Source organism: Branchiostoma floridae, chromosome 4 (genome assembly GCF_000003815.2).
Source record: "Branchiostoma floridae strain S238N-H82 chromosome 4, Bfl_VNyyK, whole genome shotgun sequence".
Classification (NCBI taxonomy): domain Eukaryota; kingdom Metazoa; phylum Chordata; class Leptocardii; order Amphioxiformes; family Branchiostomatidae; genus Branchiostoma; species Branchiostoma floridae.
In genome coordinates this window covers 6812445-6829542 of record NC_049982.1, presented here as the reverse complement: position 1 = coordinate 6829542, position 17098 = coordinate 6812445, and the positions used below count along the sequence as shown (strand labels likewise).

At 42.1% G+C, this 17098-nt stretch overlaps 1 protein-coding gene across 1 annotated transcript in view; it reads left to right on the top strand.

Moving 5' to 3' along the window:
- The window catches only part of LOC118412841 (low-density lipoprotein receptor-related protein 6-like), a 43127-nt gene that overhangs the window by 10205 nt on the left and 15824 nt on the right, over positions 1-17098 (top strand). The window contains exons 2-3 of the mRNA XM_035815882.1: positions 1307-1712; positions 11240-11634. Of these exons, the coding sequence (XP_035671775.1) occupies positions 1307-1712; positions 11240-11634 (801 nt within the window). The remainder of the gene's footprint in view (positions 1-1306; positions 1713-11239; positions 11635-17098) is intronic.

Genomic DNA, 17098 nt, shown 5'->3' with positions numbered 1-17098 from the left:
CTCACAATGAATGGCTGAATATATGTTTGAAAGGTCCTTTGGCCAAATTTAATTTTAACCTTTATTTTTCCATTGCTTGAAAAGAAGTTTAAGGCAGTTGTATTTGTTTACAAAGTTCTTGAGTTTTCTTTTCAGAAAACCAAAATAAAGTCTAATAATCATTAGTACTACAAATAATACTATTAATAGTAGTGAGCAAACCAAGTTTGTATTGAGATTTACACTACTTCGGCCAAAGCTCGGGCTAAAATCTTGTTATTGCCTGTCTCCTGTGTTTTTAGTTCTTTCAAGAATGGTGTGTTTGTTTTAAGAGCGATGGTAAAGACCTGGAGTCCTTTGTGTAGCTGCCCTGTGTACTGTAGGAAGCACAGATCCCTCCCCAATGTGTGTTTGATGCAGTGCATGTGAGTGAGTCTTCACACTGTTGAGAAGGAAGGGCACATTTCCCCTTAGACATAACAGAGCAGGTTTGTTTACAGTGGGATGGAGGCAGGTAGGGCCCGGGGGAGCCTGGGCAGGGGTAGGGTTACACAGGGTGGTAGTGACAGGACTCACCTGCGCAGCCTGGGGCACTGACGTCACCCCCTGTCAATCATGTCACTTACTCACAGACTGGTCCATTGGGGAAGTTGAGCAGGGGTGGGAGAAAATTTTTTTCCCTTTGATTTCATTGCAGCAACTGCTTTGCTTTCTATTGTCATCCCTTGTCAATCATGTCACTTACTCACGGACTGGTCCACTGGGGAAGTTGAGCAGGGGTGGGAGAAAATTTAGTTATTAGGATTCTCCATATACGATGACAATGATTTAATTTCTTTCTGTTGAAGTATTTGTTATCCCCTTTAAATTTTGATGAAACTTTCAATTCTATTGATGTATTTGTTACTCCCTTCAAATTTTAATGAAGCTATCAATTCTATTGAAGTATTTGTTATCGCCTTTAAATTTTGATGAATTTGTCAATAAGTTTTGTTTTATTTATGGATACTTACAGATGGAAAAGCCTAATACTAATAATAGTTTACCAAAAGTTATACTGCTGTTTGTTCTTACTATAACTACTCAGTTATCAGGGTATGGTGACATCTTGAAAAATAAGCTTCCTTATTTTTTTCTGAAGCAGGTTAAAATTACTTAACTTTGTCTGCTTGTGTTCTGATAAGCATTTGTCATTTTAAATTAAAGATTTTGATGCTTTTTGTATACCTTCCTTGTTAGTTTCCCTAAGTGCCCGACAATGATTGACAATGATAGACTTGTACAGAAATATGGAACCTAACAATGTCTTTTCTCTTTTCCTTTCCAGTTGCGCTTCCAAATCCAAGACTTTTATTTGCGAACAGAAGAGACGTTCGAATTATAGACGCTGGGCCGGGGAGAGGACATAACAGTACTGTTGTGGTCAGTAATCTGGAGGATGCGGCCGCGTTAGACTTCATCTACGATCAAAATGTAATATACTGGACCGACGTCAGTCTGGAGATGATCAAAATGATTTACACGAACGGTTCCGGGATCGTGACGGACGTGATTTCCACGGGGTTGGTATCCCCGGACGGATTGGCGTGCGATTGGATAGGTAGAAAACTGTACTGGACAGACTCGGAGACCAATAGGATCGAAGTGAGTAACCTTGATGGGACGTCACGGAAAGTTCTATTCTGGGAGGAGTTGGACCAGCCCAGGGCGATAGCACTGGATCCAGCGAGAGGGTGAGTGTACTGCTTATAAACTCAAACATAAAGAGACATTATATATACTATATTTTGATGTGTGTTCTAATGGTTCATTCCACGATACCACATTGATCAGTGGTGAACTTCCATGGATGCCAGAGCCATTCCTCTTCTTACATCACCAGAAGTAGCTGTGCTACATTCAACTCCAAGAAGAAAATTTTGAATTTGAGATAACTGAAAAAATACCTTTCAATGGTTATAAGCTAACAGAATAGCTCTGCAAGCTTCAATATGAATCAGAACTATTACGAGTCCTGTCACACATACAGGAATCGTAAGTTATTCAGGAAAAACATAGCTTGGAAATTCATCCAGGAGAAACTTCCACACAAGAGTTATTCCTGCAATCCTTCCCATCGCCCATCCCTGATGTGCCACGCTCTATCTGGTCTGGATCTGTCTCTAACTCAAGCCACAAGCCCCAACACTAAAAGCTATCTGGCACTAAAGGAAAAACCTGGTTAAAATCAAGGCTTTTATCTGTGTCAGGAGAAGGAGACTTGGGAAGGAGTAGTCAGGGTTTAGGTGTGTCTCCACCGTGTCTGGGTGTCGTGCCCTCTTTAAAGGAGTGGAGACGCATCCTTGTTAAGTCAATCCCTTAAAGTTCTTGGAAAGACCAATGTCAAGTCCAAGGGATTCTTGGCAGCGTCTTAAGACTGACCTTCTTTGAGCCTGAGACGTCGTGTTCAAACAATTATCTTGTTGCTAAGGGCAGTACCACTTAAAGTTAAACAGTACTAGGAAAGGTGGACTTGGATATTTGCTAAATAGGTTGGAAGTGGTCGAAACAGAAGAAATGGGGTAGGTGCTAATTTACACAGAAAAAAGATTATCGTTGAGCATTCAGTCCTGTACTCTGCTACCTATAAACAACAATTCTCAGTGCTGTTATGTTTTCCAACAATTCCTTGCATTTCAGTCTGAAGTTTTTTGTGTCACAGAAAGTTGATCTTGGGCTCAGAATGTCCTATTTGGTTGAAAAATAAACTCATAACTTTCCATCACACCTGTTGAGCTGTGAGCAAGATAAACTCGCATTGCTATAACAGCGTAGGCACAAGTAGTAGTGCTAGCGAAAGAGAAGAACACACCATACTACAATTTATCTCTTACACAGAAGTAATGTAATCACGAAAACCTTGTCATCACCCTTTGATATGCCAGTCTAACATCATTGCAATGTAAATTTATGCAGCCACCACTCCCAAACACAATCAGTTTATCGTGATGTTGTTGCACCAGTGAAGAAGTAGCTTGGCGCCTTTTTGGACAAGGTTTGGCGCCATTCTCTGAATGTTCGTGGCACCAGACAAGGACAATGACCCAGAATTCCATTTCGAAGCAAAAAAAAATTGGCCAACAGCATGCAAGGCATAAACAGGAACGGGTGAAGGTCAGTGTCTCACGTAGCACAGTGAATATGGCCCTAATGTTGTCAGCTTACTTCAATTTCTACTGACATTTCGTACACGCAACTTCGCAAGCTGTAAAAGTCTGGCCCTGTAAAACTTCCAGGGCTGAGACGTTTCAGCTTGGTTAAACAGTCCGCGGCGGTTGTATATTTACAAGAAACTTACGCAGACTGAGGGGATCAAAGCAAAAGTTTGGGGTCACTTCCCCATGAATAAAAACACGGATTAGACCAGCGGAAAACTGAAAAGTCCTTTCACACACCCATCACAGACAGGCAGCAGTCCCTTTCTGCTGGTCCAGGTGGCCACTCCACATCTTCTCTAGACGCTGACCCCTGACCTCCCCCTGTACTTGAATTATCACTGCCAAACCCAAAGGTTAGGGACCTTTACTGGTGCCCCCTGGACCCCCATATATCCCCACTACAAAGGCGCTGCCGCCCCCTGAGGTAATACGTTGCACCTGTATGTTGTCCAGCTGTTATCACTCCTGACTCCCTTATCAAAATAGTCTTTAATGAAACCTTTGAAAGGTGAGACAAAGTTTGTCATAAAGCTCCATATTCTCTGGTAGCTTATTGGGAACGTGAGAAGGCATTACGGCCAGGGGGGACGGCTGAATGGCGGCCAAGTTATGGTGCGAAACATGTGGCCAGCAACGTTTCAGGCAGGGCCATGAGCTGGTCTGACGCATCAGGGATACACTGTCAGTCTTGTTTAGTGGGGGGATGTTTAGTGGGGTTTCAGGAACACACTGGCAGCAATTTGGAGGCTTTGCAATTTGTGTACTATTATTAAAGAGTGGGGCAGTGGAAGGCCTATGGTTGGCTGATCCAATCTATATTGAAACATACTGGAGATACCAGAAGACAAAAGATGAGTGTTGTTTTTAAACTTTATAAACAAATATGTTGCTTACAGATAGAAACTGTTGAACGAATGCAAGTCTGGTTGAGGGATACACTTGAGTGACTATTCCACACACCCTGTAAACAGACTGTCCCCAATGGTTTCACTGTCTCCTTTACTTTAGATTATACAAACAGTTTGGTAGAAAGCTCAACATTTTGACCAAAACTAGCAGACTTGTCCTTTTTAGATTTTATTTATTCCATGTCTCTTAAATCCTTGGAATGCAGACAGTATAATAAGTTCTCAATAAATTCATATAATATATAAATGTACATTTGACTTATGAGGCAATGTCACTGAAATTAGTACTAGCCAGAGGTCACATATATGATATTATATCTCTGTATGCTGTACCAGTTTTTGAAATACCCATCAATTAATATTAGATTCCAAATCGGCTTGCAATGTACGACCGGGCCTTGAACCTAAGTACCCTGGAGCAGTTGAGTTCGAACAGCTCTTTAGGGAAATGCACGGCCCTGGTAACAATGCCTGCGTCACCTTTCCCACGAACCTGAACTGTCGGCCATTGTCAGGTTATCCTGCTGGCCTAATTAACACTGACCTGGGTATTCAGCCTCTCCCCTCACCCCCCACATGGATGTTTGGAGATTTTGTGGTTTCAAACTTTTATGATCAATGAAAGTTTACTGAACTGAAAGTTTAAGGTGCGTCATGAGCTGTATATATGGTGCTTGATGTTCAAAACAGATTGTTATGACATCCTTCCAAGTTCCATGGGCATGGGTGATGATGTTGAAAATGGTAATGATGATGATGATGATGATGACTGTTGGTCATTTATAACCAATATCAAAGTACAAAAATTGTTGATGCAGCATTACTTTTATATGAAGAAAAAAACAACAACAATTGGGTTTTCTACTTTTCAAACTTCATATTATCAAAGCATCGGATGTGTGCTGTTGGGCAACATAATTTTGTATGAAGAAAGAAACGCAGTTTGAAACTCTCCCCCAGAGCTGTCAGAATAAACACAGGTAACAGAACACCGCAAACGAAAGGTTCCATGATGCTTCAGGGTCAAAGTGTGGCTGCGAGAATGCATTTCTGTCCCCCAGTAAATGATGGTCTTCATCATAATGTATAAAGAGGTGCAACACAGGAGCCCCAGTGGGCGCCGGCGGCGCCTTTGTACCTCCTCTTGACGGACTTGGCAGTCGGATTCCTGGTCCTCCTGTGGCTGACCTCCCCTAGGATGGCAGTGGGCCTGTCAGGCCCCATTTCACGCCTGGTTACTGTAGTGAAATGCTAATACCTGACTCGCAGAATCACAAGGGAGGGTTGATATACAGGGGAGAAATGTCCTGAAAGTATGAGCTATAAGTTAAACTACAACTGATGAGAGGGTTTATGTACAGGCTGGAACTGCCCTGAAAATATGAGCTGACAGACTAAAACAACAGCTGATGGTTACTGGTTATTGCAGTGAAATGCTAATGCCTGACTCTTTAGAATCAGAGGACAGGGTTGATATACAGGAGAGAAATGCCCTGAAAGTATGAGCTGATAGAGTTAACAACAGCTGATGAGACATTTTACTATGCACTGAAAATATGAGCTGAGAGACTACCACAACAGCTGGTGGTTACTGTAGTGAACTCTCAGAATCACAGGAGAGGGGTTGATATACAGGAGAGAAATGCCCTGAAAGTATGAGCTGATACTGATAGACTTTAACACTACCACAACAGCTGGTGGTTGATGGTTACTGTAGTGAAATGCTAATACCCGACTCTCAGAATCAGAGGAGGGGGTTGATATACTGAGGGGAAAATGTACTGAAAGTATGACCTGATAGACTATATAACAACAACTGATGAAAGGATTTACGTACAGGCTGGAACTGCCCTGAAAATATGAGCTGGCAGACTGTAACAACAGCTGAGGGTTGCTTGTTACTGTAGTGATATGCCAATACTTGACTCTCAGAAGAAAGGACATTTGTACAGGCTGGAAATGCCACAAAAATATGAACTGATTCAGATTTATGGAGATAAGGCCACACCAATTTAATTTCTTGGTTCACGGATTCGCTCGCTCCTATTTTTTGGAAAAAAAAATAAAAATAAAAATTACCACTCAGCACATTTTCACCATTAATGAAACCATTCACCAGCTTTCTGGTGTAGCAAATTGGCCTTTATATTATAAGCTCCTTAAAGTATGGGTACAGGTGCTGTTACTGTACAATAATAGTGTTTTTGTACTTTTTTCAAGCTGAAAACTTTTTTTCTTTATGTTTTGGATTAGCCGTTACCTTTACCCCAACCATTTTACAGTTTTTATTTTTATTTTTATTTCGCCCTCTCGCTCCATATTTTTTATGAAAAAATCCGTGAACCAAGAAATTAAATTGGTGTGGCCTAATGAAGGAATAAAGTGTCACAAACTTCTGACAAAGATATTTTAGAAACAGGTTGTCATTTGGAGGATGCTTGCACATACAGCTGGCAGTAAAAACATTTTACATGTCCTTCATGATATTATTACTGCATTTAGTTGGAACTTAGATTTTGAAAAAATGGTATTTGACTCTGAGTTGAAGATACCCTGGGGGCCAGACAGGACCGGGTAGCTAGCGAAGTTTGTTAGCAAGTTTTGTTCGGGGAGCCAATTTTATATGCCAAATTTTTCTGTTTTTTCTTACTTTTGAAGACTACACTCCCTACAATTCTTCGTGGTTTGTCCCGGAACACAGATTGATGGCTAATCAGGAAAGTCATTGTGGGAGGGAAAAAATATGACCTTCCCTCCCCCTCCTATACTGTGGAAGCTTCCAAGGTCCCTGCAGCTGCGTGTAATGTATCCTGGCAGGCTGAAAGCAGATACAAAGGGCTCAATAATGTAGCAGGAATGTACCAACTTGAAGCTACCAATTCTGTTTTTTGTACTTCTGCTTGAACTTGAGTTCTGACTCAGTGAGATTGTAATGTGAATTACTGATCACATGTATGATATTTTCCGTAATGCAAATTATTTTGGCCTTATGTGGTTGGCATTCTTTGTATCTTAAATATAAAGTATCAAAAATATTCAAAAAGATTGCAGCCTTCTTCAAAGAAACTTTTTGTTTGACTCAAACATTCATTATTTGCTTTTTCTGTTAGCAGTGTTCCTGAAAATTCAATGTTGCTTTTCATTTTTAGGATGAAGTTATGCTGCTGAGTTTTGACAGTAAGAACGTTTTCAATATCACAGATGGGTAGTATCATGCTAGTCCATTGTGGACAGGAGTACAGTGGACCTTCTGTTGTTCCATCAGTAGAACTGATTCGTAACCTGGTGTTCATGTCTGCTTTTCCAAACAGTTTCCTCCCTGCTGACAAAGTCTGTCCTTTTTCCAACATGTTTGCCTATTGAGGTAGAACAAACCTAGGCTAGACTGCAACAAGGAAAAGTTTTGCACTTGATGTTCCTGATCAAAATGTCTGCTATTAATAATGTTTTTACCAACATGTTGCATTTCCTCGGGATGTTCTTCCTTTCTTCTTGGTTATTTTCTTTCTTCATTTGTTTATTTCTTTGTTTGAACCTTTATTTATTCATGAGAAGCTCAAATTGGCCTGCAGGTCACTTTTCATAGAGTCATAGGGAGGTAGGGTCAGATGAAATATAACAGAGATATAGCTTACAGTATGTCATAATATGTCAGTGGCGTAGTTGTTTCCATTCACACTGTACATTGTAGTAAGAACTAAGAAGCAATTTGAAGCTTTCCTTGTTATGTTTCTTATCAGCCAAATGCAGGGAAACAAAACACAACAGAGGCATTCAGAGGCCAGAAGTCTGTAGTTGGCTAGCATATGGCATTTCCATTCTGCCAGCCTCATGTTTGCGTTTCTAGGATTTTTGGCATTCTTGTGGGAAAGGTTGCCCTCTCCCCACCTACCACTGAGAAGACCTGACAACTTGTGGCCCCCTTTATTAATTGTAGCACAAACAAGCCTGTGTGGGAAGCACATTTCTTCACTGTAGCATCCTTCCTGTAGCAAACGTGCTGCTGCCTTCGCGGTGCCATTCTGTCGGCAAACACGCTGCCGTTTGAAGCCCAGGTGCGGCGGTGGCCGAACCTCGTGCCCGTACTTCTCGCCACTTCTGTGCTAGAAGGTTACAAAGGGCACCGCCCAGCCTTGCACATGTCCAGAAGCTGGGGGGCGGAGAACTTATAATGTTTACTTTTACTAAACTTTTCCTGTATCTGTATTGGGTGTGGTAAAACATGTAGAGGGGAGACCTTGACACACTAGATTTTGAACCAAAGCCGCATTGGACATGGTATATTTGGTCAATAGTGTCAATACTGTCAAGTATTAAGATTTGATCATTCTCTTTTACTAAAGTTTTAGGATCATTTCATTGTTTTTCAAGATATTACAGTATACACAGACTCTGCTGGTTGACTTTTTCCAACTGCAAGTTAAAACGCATTAAGTAACTTAGAGATTCTTTATATCTTCCTGGCTGCAAAGTCTTTTACTCCTGGAGGACAATTTTGCCCCAAAGAAAGACAAAGTCCACCCTTTGGCTCAGTTCTTCTCAGTAGTTGAATGTAATCCTTTATCAACATTTCCCACTTCCTTGTAAAGGAAGGTTTGCCTCAGCCGAAGCTGCAGTGTTGTAATGATGTCTCCCAGGGCGGACAGTCAATGGGAAGAAAACATGGATGGCCTTGGCATTGGACCTAGTCAGCAGGGCGGAAGGTACCAAGAAAGGCTGGGGGGAGAGGGGTGTCATTAAATCGGCTCAGCTTGGACATGTTTTAGGGATTGCATTTGTGTTTTAGAAAGGATGTAAAATGGGGGTTCTGTGTTTGATGAGGTGCCTTGAGCATATAAAACAGCCTCATTGCTCAGATTGGGTACCTACTGGCGCAATAATACCCCAACTTGAATTAATAAAACCGCAGCTGGGATATTTCATTGTGGACATGTAGAGTTACTCCTTTTATGGAAGGGCTGTTCCATAGAAATAGGTATGGGGATGGGGTATATTTCTTTTTCCAATAGGCATAGAAGTATTTTTCCCCCCAGTTCAAATATAGGTTGGGGAGTAAATTGAAAAGAACAACTGAAATTTCAAGAGCGAACTAAAATTAGTATAAAATCTGTTGGTACACCTGCTTGTCAGCTGTTTTTTTCCCAATACTTCATGTTGATCCCTGCAACTAGAAAAAAATAGAACGATCCATCAGCCCCTGAAGATTGCACAGGATTGCATCTGGAAGATTCCATGTGGGAAAAGTGGAATTTCTGGGTCAAGTGATCTTTGGTTGGCGGAAGCTTTGGTTCCTTGCCATGGCAGGATCTCCAAGATGAGGCCTGAACAGAACTGATGTTTTGGTTTTACTAAGCTGTCAGGGAGACACAGCGATGTAGAAAACTGAGCACTGTAACAGTGTGCAGTGTATTTACGTTTTCTGGATCTGTATGTATTGCATAGCTAATGCAAGAGCTATTTGACAATTTTAAAAATCTCGACCATAGCATGTTCAGAAGAGGAGGAATGAAAAGTGTACATTCTGCTGGTGCACAGCACTGTGCAAAACTGCTAATGGATTCCTAATCTAATAATTTCTTCATTTTGCCTACACGCATCAACCTACCTAGTTTCATAAAGATTCATCCGCAACTCCTCGACTTATGCTGTTCGCAAACTGGCAAACTGACCCACGTCCTAAAAAACATATCCTTCTAAGTTCTAGATAAAGATAATAATTTCCCTTCAGTGTAACACACCAGCTTCACTGGTCCCTTGGCATCAGCTTGGTATATTACATTGAATGACTTGTCATACAACATTTGCACATAGAGTGAAATTGTGGGCTCTGTTATGTTTTTGTCTGAAACTTTACAATCTCAGTGACTTGTCATACCTAACATTTGCACATCTAACTCAAGGTGTTGTTAAACGGTATCCTGAGAAATTGGTTATCAACATTGTTGATGACAACCTTGTCACAGTAACACTGCACATCAGTGTGTTTCTAATACTTATCAAGTTTGAGCGAAATTGTAGGCTCTGTTATGTTTTAGTAGAGTAACTTTACAGTCTCAGTGGAGCCAGCAGAAAGGGCTGCTTTCCTTCAGTCTGTCAAAAAATGCACAATTATTCTCCCAATCACAGTCATTAAGGTAGATAATTAAGCATCATGTTTAGCATTGTGGATTAAAAGGTAGAGGATGCATGCGGCAGACACAGACACAGTCTCACCTGTCATAAGTGACAGAAGACATTGTCAGGTTTGGAAAGACAGTGGCAACATCCGCGCCATTGTTTTGCTGGCACCGGCTTGTTTCAGACTGCCAAGTTGTGACAAAGGTGGCTAGAGATGCGTTAATTTTCTTGCCGACAATAGTCTTCATTTGTCTTTTATTTTTATCGAACGACAATTGTGAGCTTTAAGATTTGTTCCCAAACCAGTCTTTACCAACAGTTGTGACACGTTTTGTTTATTTTGATGAGTCGGCTAAATGACTTTAATCATCAAGAACAAAGCTTGAAAGTTTGGCTTCCCTATAAATCGGAATCCATAATCTATATCAGAATAGTAGAGCATTCATCTACTTGAAAGCGGCTGTCCAATGTTATCATTACAGAGCAATATTTCCCCAATAATATTTTGCTGCTGTGATAGGAGGTGGGGAAGAAAAGGTCCAAAGGGCTTGCTTACAGTCAATTTATGAGGATCTAAGGGTATTGCTGTGTTGTAAATATGGCGGCGTGGCACTGATTCAATAAATCTGGCAATAAATCACAAAATCAGTCAAATTAAACGCGCTAGGGTGACAGCTAATCAATCGTAGTTCGTGTACGCAAACTATTTGCTGCCTTAACTTGAATTCCACTCTTTACAGACAATATATCATCTATGGTCAATTGGCAAAATGTTGGCAATGTAAAATTGTATTCTCACAGTATCAAAACTGATTTGGTACACCTGTGATTGGAAATATTACCTGTATGGTATTTAGACAATCTGTTGTTGAAATAGTAAAAGAGTGCTTCAAAATGCTTCAGTTCTTAGCGCTCATGTTTACCTCACTTGTATATCCTGTGTACAAAATGTCTGCATCAAATATCAGAGGTGCTGGCATTGTCTCATGTCTGAAGATATCAAAGTGACATTGATTTTGTCTGTTCCTCTCTGTGCAGGTTTATGTTTTGGACAGACTGGGGGGAGGTGCCGAAGATCGAGCGGGCGGGGATGGACGGGACAGGGAGGAGGGTCGTTGTCGACGACAACATCTATTGGCCGAACGGCCTGACGTTAGACTACGCCGAGCTGCGGCTGTACTGGGCGGACGCGAAGCTCCAGCTGATCCACTACGCCAACTTCGACGGGTCGGAGCGACGCGCGGTCGTGGAAGGCTCTCTACCTCACCCCTTCGCGCTGACGCTGTACGGGGACACGATATACTGGACGGACTGGCAGACCAACTCGATCCACTCCTGCCACAAGATCTCCGGGGAAGACAAGCAGGTCATTCACAGCGAGATCTTCTCTCCCATGGACATCCACGCCTACATGCCGGCCAGACAACTCATGAGTAAGTCCTCTTTCCTTTTTCTTCTTCTCATGAAAGTTGTTGTAGTCGTTTCCTCCTCTTGCTAATACCCCCTATCCACTAGAGGCAGACTGAAATTGGAGTTGTATGACCTCATAAAAATACACTTTTTTGTCATTGCAATTTTTATTGAACTATTAATGAGAGATTTGCCTGCTCAATCCTGAGTCTCTCTATGAGGTCATCACCTTGAAGGAAAGGGGCTATGAATCTTCAAAAAGTTTGCCTGAATGTCAACCATCTCTTGCCTTGGATTTAAACACAGGTGCAAGTCTTGTCCCTTACATGGCATATACAACAAGTGACCCTCTGAAGATTTATGTTGTAGACATGTCCCCCTGCTCAAACAAAATGTCACAGCTGATACCAGAGTCACCCTACCTCCTCCCAAGGATTGTTCTAGAAGGTCTTGTCTCTCCCTAGCTTGTCTCTGCCATCACAAACTTGCCAGGATTTTTGAGCTCATGCCAAGACAAAGAAGCATTTTCCCCCAAACGCTGTGGCACCAGGGTTTTAAACCATGGCTGCTCCAGGTGATGGCATGTGTCTAGCAGGGTAGTCCCTGATGATTGACAGGTTTGACAGACAAGCTGCAGTCATGCAGAACTCAGTCATCCCCCTCAACCAATCAGAACCCTGCTTACCACCCTGTTGGACAGGGACACCTCTGCTAGGTGACCAGGGGGAAGTTAGTGCGCTATTCGCGGCATGTTTCATAAACCCGCCGCCAGAATGTTATGGGTACATAGTGCAAAATGCTGTCCAAGACCCAGAAAATGTCAACAACTTTCCACTTTGTAAGGTGGTATTTTCAACACAGGGCCTCCTTTTCTTTGTCAGTCGCTGCACTGCCCCTGGGAAAACGTGACAAGCAGAAGTACCTGTTGACTTCAGTTCCCTTTTTCTTCCTTCCCACCTTGTGCATTCCTTGTTTTTGTGCAATGCTCTTTCAAAACGTATGAAAGAACAACTTATTTTTCCTTGTATTGTGGTAACTTTGAGTATAACGTTGCCTTTACCATCACATCCTTGCTGTGTTGGAACCATATTTCAACTGCAAGGAGAAGAAGAAAAGTTCCTTGTTTGACGCTGTATTTACTAAACAGTAAACAACTGACCCAGTGGCGGTTGGCAGAGTTTATAGAAGGGAGATAGACTTACAGTAGTCTGGACACATGATTTAGAAGTGAAGTAAATATCCTGATGCCTGATTACACTTGTTGCCATCAACATTTCACTTTGGTTCAGTAGGTCACAAGTTACAGCAAAAGTTGGTGTCCCTCACTGCAAGTTTTGTGAACTTTTGGAAAGATATGAAATGCAAAGACCTGTGAAATTTGTCAAAGGAGGTATATCTCACGGTTGGTTGAAACAATGGAAATGTGTGAAAACAGTATGTACAGCTCTAGAAGCCTTGTAGAAACGGATGGGCAACATTTGATGAAGTGGTGGAAAAGGTTTACAGTGTAACAGACATTTACTGCTGCAGGGGTAAGAGCAACTACTACATCACTCTTGATAAAAAGACCTTAAGTGAAGAACAGCACCAGATAATTAAAGCAGTTTATCAGCTTGAGGTAAATCACAGAGGAAGAAAAAAATTTATTCATCTCTGTTTCCAAAAATAACTGCATTGAAGGAATGTTCAATTGAGTTGACATGAATAACAAATCATTTGGAAAATTATGTTTCTAAAGTATGCAAGCAAATTACCTTTCATAGGTAAACTTCCTTACTCATGCCACTGTGCAGTGCTGAAACAACAACTTTTTTTCCCTTTCTCAGACAGAGCTGCCTCAGCTTTGCTAAGCACCCACCAGTCACCCAGGCATCTGTCTGTTCTGATATCAGGGCCTATTTGAGATAAAAACTTTAGGGGAAGGACCTACAAAAAACCTGCTACATACCTGAGATGCCATGTCCTGATGATGGCATTCCCTGATCGAAACCATGTGGCCCACTGTAACTCAGATCTGCCACTACCTAACCTCCCTCTGGCTTGGTCCTTTGTCCTAAAAAAAACCTTGTCTTTGACAGTCAAGTAAATTGTTTCCTCGTAGGTAGTCTTACTGAGATAGGATGGACTATTTTCTGATGATTTCAAGGATGGGTTTTCTGAAAACGTATTGTTTATTTACTAATCAGTTTGATAGGATAATGTCATGGTACATGGAGTTGTAAACAGTGAATCAGTAGCAGCAGTAGTAGTGAGGGAGCAATGAGGTTTATTTACTCTTGGAGGACAACATGAGGTGCTTGAAGTAAGGTTGCGATGCATTGATCATTTTTGAAAGGTATTCAGGTATCAGCAAACCATGCATGTTGCTTGGCAGATCTTTGATTACAGTCAGGTAGCCTGGATACCAGACCCCAGCCTGATCTGAAAAAATATAGATCGTGTGTGTCCACAAGATAGTTATTTTTGAGATACGGCTGGGGTCTGGTATCCAGGCTAACAGGTCGGTATCTTTCCAAGCTTTGCCAGCCCTTGGTTGATGATAATGCTTTGGTATGGAAGCAGCCATCCCAGATGGGTCCATGGACAGACCCTATCATGGTGTACTGTAGCATCAGCTGTGACTTTCTGTCATGCCCACCAGTCAGGAACCTTCCCTGGCACTTCCAGCCCTAACATGCCTCCCTTCCTTACTGTATGTTGAACTGGGCACACACGATCTGAAGGGGAACAGGGTGTTTTTAAGACGTCTTGTGTGATGTGAAATGTCTTGAACAATCTGACAGCTGTCAAGACGCTGTCATCACGTCTTTTGAGCAAATTTTGCCACACCTCCTTAGGGGACTTGACCCCCAGCCCCCAGGAAAGGGACAAGGAAGGCCATCAGATCAAGGCAAGTCTTCCGCAGGGACCACTCGGCAGATTGTGCAAATTTTTCAATTTCCTCCCTGTTGACAGCCTGCAGTATTCAGCAGGATTGAATGATGGGTGTTTGTGTTGCTGTCTGCTTGAGCTTTTTGGCAGATGGACCCTCTGAGTTGGCTAAGTATGTACTGAGTTTCTGTTGACTGGAAATACTTGGAGGTTGCTACAAACATGGGTTGGCACAAGCACTCTTTTCCAAGAGAAATTTAGGGCATTGAAGTCAGGTTTTTCTGGAAACAAAAGTTACCAAAATGTAACAATCTTTCTTACCAAGTCTGATTTTAATCTGCGGTTTACATGGAAGCTGCAAAGGGTTCCAGAATTGATCATTTTTCCCTCAGAAAAAGGCAATGCCAACAAGCAACATGTCTCCGTTCACAAACAAAGTTATGGTCGCCCATAAGTTGCAAGATGGAAAAGGTCTGAGACTGCCTCCCTTACACACAAGTCACCTAGCCGACCCAGCCTACACCTAAATCCCACATATTTGTTGTCATTCACATCTGTATGCCTCCGAGGTATTACTCTGCTGTAGGAGAGTGATTCTTGCAAAAGACCAGAAAGATCTCTTTACCTTTGCCAATTTGTTTGGTGCCCGATAAAGCATCACCTGTCACTTGGCTGTGTATAACAAACGATTCGGGCAGGTAATCCAGGGGCAGAGGGCAGCCTCGGGCTGACAGGGCTGAGGAACCTCTATTGTTCCTGGCTCACTTTATGTCAGGTAGGAGACAGGTTGGAGCTTTGGGGAGACAATGGAAATACCTTCGCTTTTAATTAGATCTAAGATTGTTAAAAGGGTCTTAGGGGGTTTTCTGGAAACACTTCCTTCTTCAAAGAGGAATCAGAGTCAAGTGGAAGCTTGTTTCTGATATTTTTAACGAGCCTGTTGAGAAAGTCTTTCTAAATGAAGGTGCAGCTGATTTTCAGTCAAGAAATGGTCCAGTAAGATGTACCTTTTAGGTGGAATTTGATCTCTATACAGCACAAGTCATCCAGAGAGTCTATGAATTCATTCATGTGCAGAAAGAGCTGGATCCTCCGTACAGATGTAAGGAATTAGCTTCCAAGTACCTGGAGCTCAAGTGTAAAGTGCATGTCAGACGCTGCCCTAAAAACAAGCTTCTGGGAACCAGCTCCAAACAAACCTATCTACTCCCCATCTTAACTTGGGTCTTAGGTGGTATCAGGACAGGTAAGCTGGCAGAGACACACCTTCGCAGGACTGGAGACATGACAATAGCTGGTGTTTATGAAGTCACCATGATAGACAGCTGAGGTCATGCATGTATTATCATTCCACCTCAGGCAAAACAAGTCAGGATAAAAAAATGTATGTAATATTACTTCACTAAGTACTCAGGCATGCCACAGAGAAATCGCTTGGAAAGCCTGCCCATTCATAATAACTCCAATGAACTTGAATAAATTTGATTACATGAAAGTTTACCAAGGTGGAAAAAATCTCCTTTTTGTGAAGCTGTGCTACTGTCAGTTTTTATGGTGTTATAATTACCAGATAACCCAGTTTTCCAAACAATCAACTTTCTGTTTGTGAATGTGACCAGAAAACTGACAAGTCGTCTTTGCAGTGCCATAAATTTCAACAGGTTTTGTACCAGATGTATGAGTCCTGTTGGTATTAACGGGAAAGTGTACAAGGACAGACGACGGGTTATTTGACTTTTGGAGGCGCCGCCATTGTTAACATGACGGACACAACGGCGGCGGCAGAGTGACAAGTTATGACACTGTTATAATCACATTATCAATCATCCGCGGCAAACAGGCAGGCCCTGCTCTCCCCCCGTAAATCACCACACAATGGGCCTGCTCCTGGTGGCAAATTACCCACTTTCCCCGCCAGCGAGCCCGTGTTGGTTGTGTTAACATGTGGCGCTGGCTGGCCGCGGCCTGTTGTTACCGCGTAACCTTGGAGCTTGGCAGTCAACTTGTGACTGGAATACAGAACGGTTGTTGGGAATGTTTACACAACAGAGTTTGAGCGGATGTGCGTGTCGTTAATTGTTGTGGAACAGGAAACAGTGTCTGTGCACACCTGTGGGACATAGTGACATCCCTGCCTCTGTTCCAAAGGTTGCAATGCTCTGCTGCGCCAAGAAACCTTGAAACATGATTTAGCTTGACAGGTACATGCTCTCCTGCATGAGAATAAAGCTTGGGTATTTCAAGGCATGAGTTCTGTAATGCTATCTTTCTATCAAAGTGCTGTAGCACACTACTGAACATGCTACGTTCAGTTGTACGTACAGTATACATATGGAATCCTTGACCCTTTCCTGACTTTTGCCACACCAGTTGAGCTCATTTGGAATGTTAACATGGGTGACCACATACAGTTTATATTATCTTCCATCTTGCACATCTTCCTATCCCATGTACGCAAAGCCATGACACCAATCATTGTTCAACACAGAAAAATGGAACCAATAATAAAATGATTCCATTGCTGGAAGTGATATTTATAGAAAAATGTATTTAAATTTCAGGCAAGTGAAATGTTGGTTTGGGCAAGTAAAATTTTATGTGCTTGCCTGATAGGAC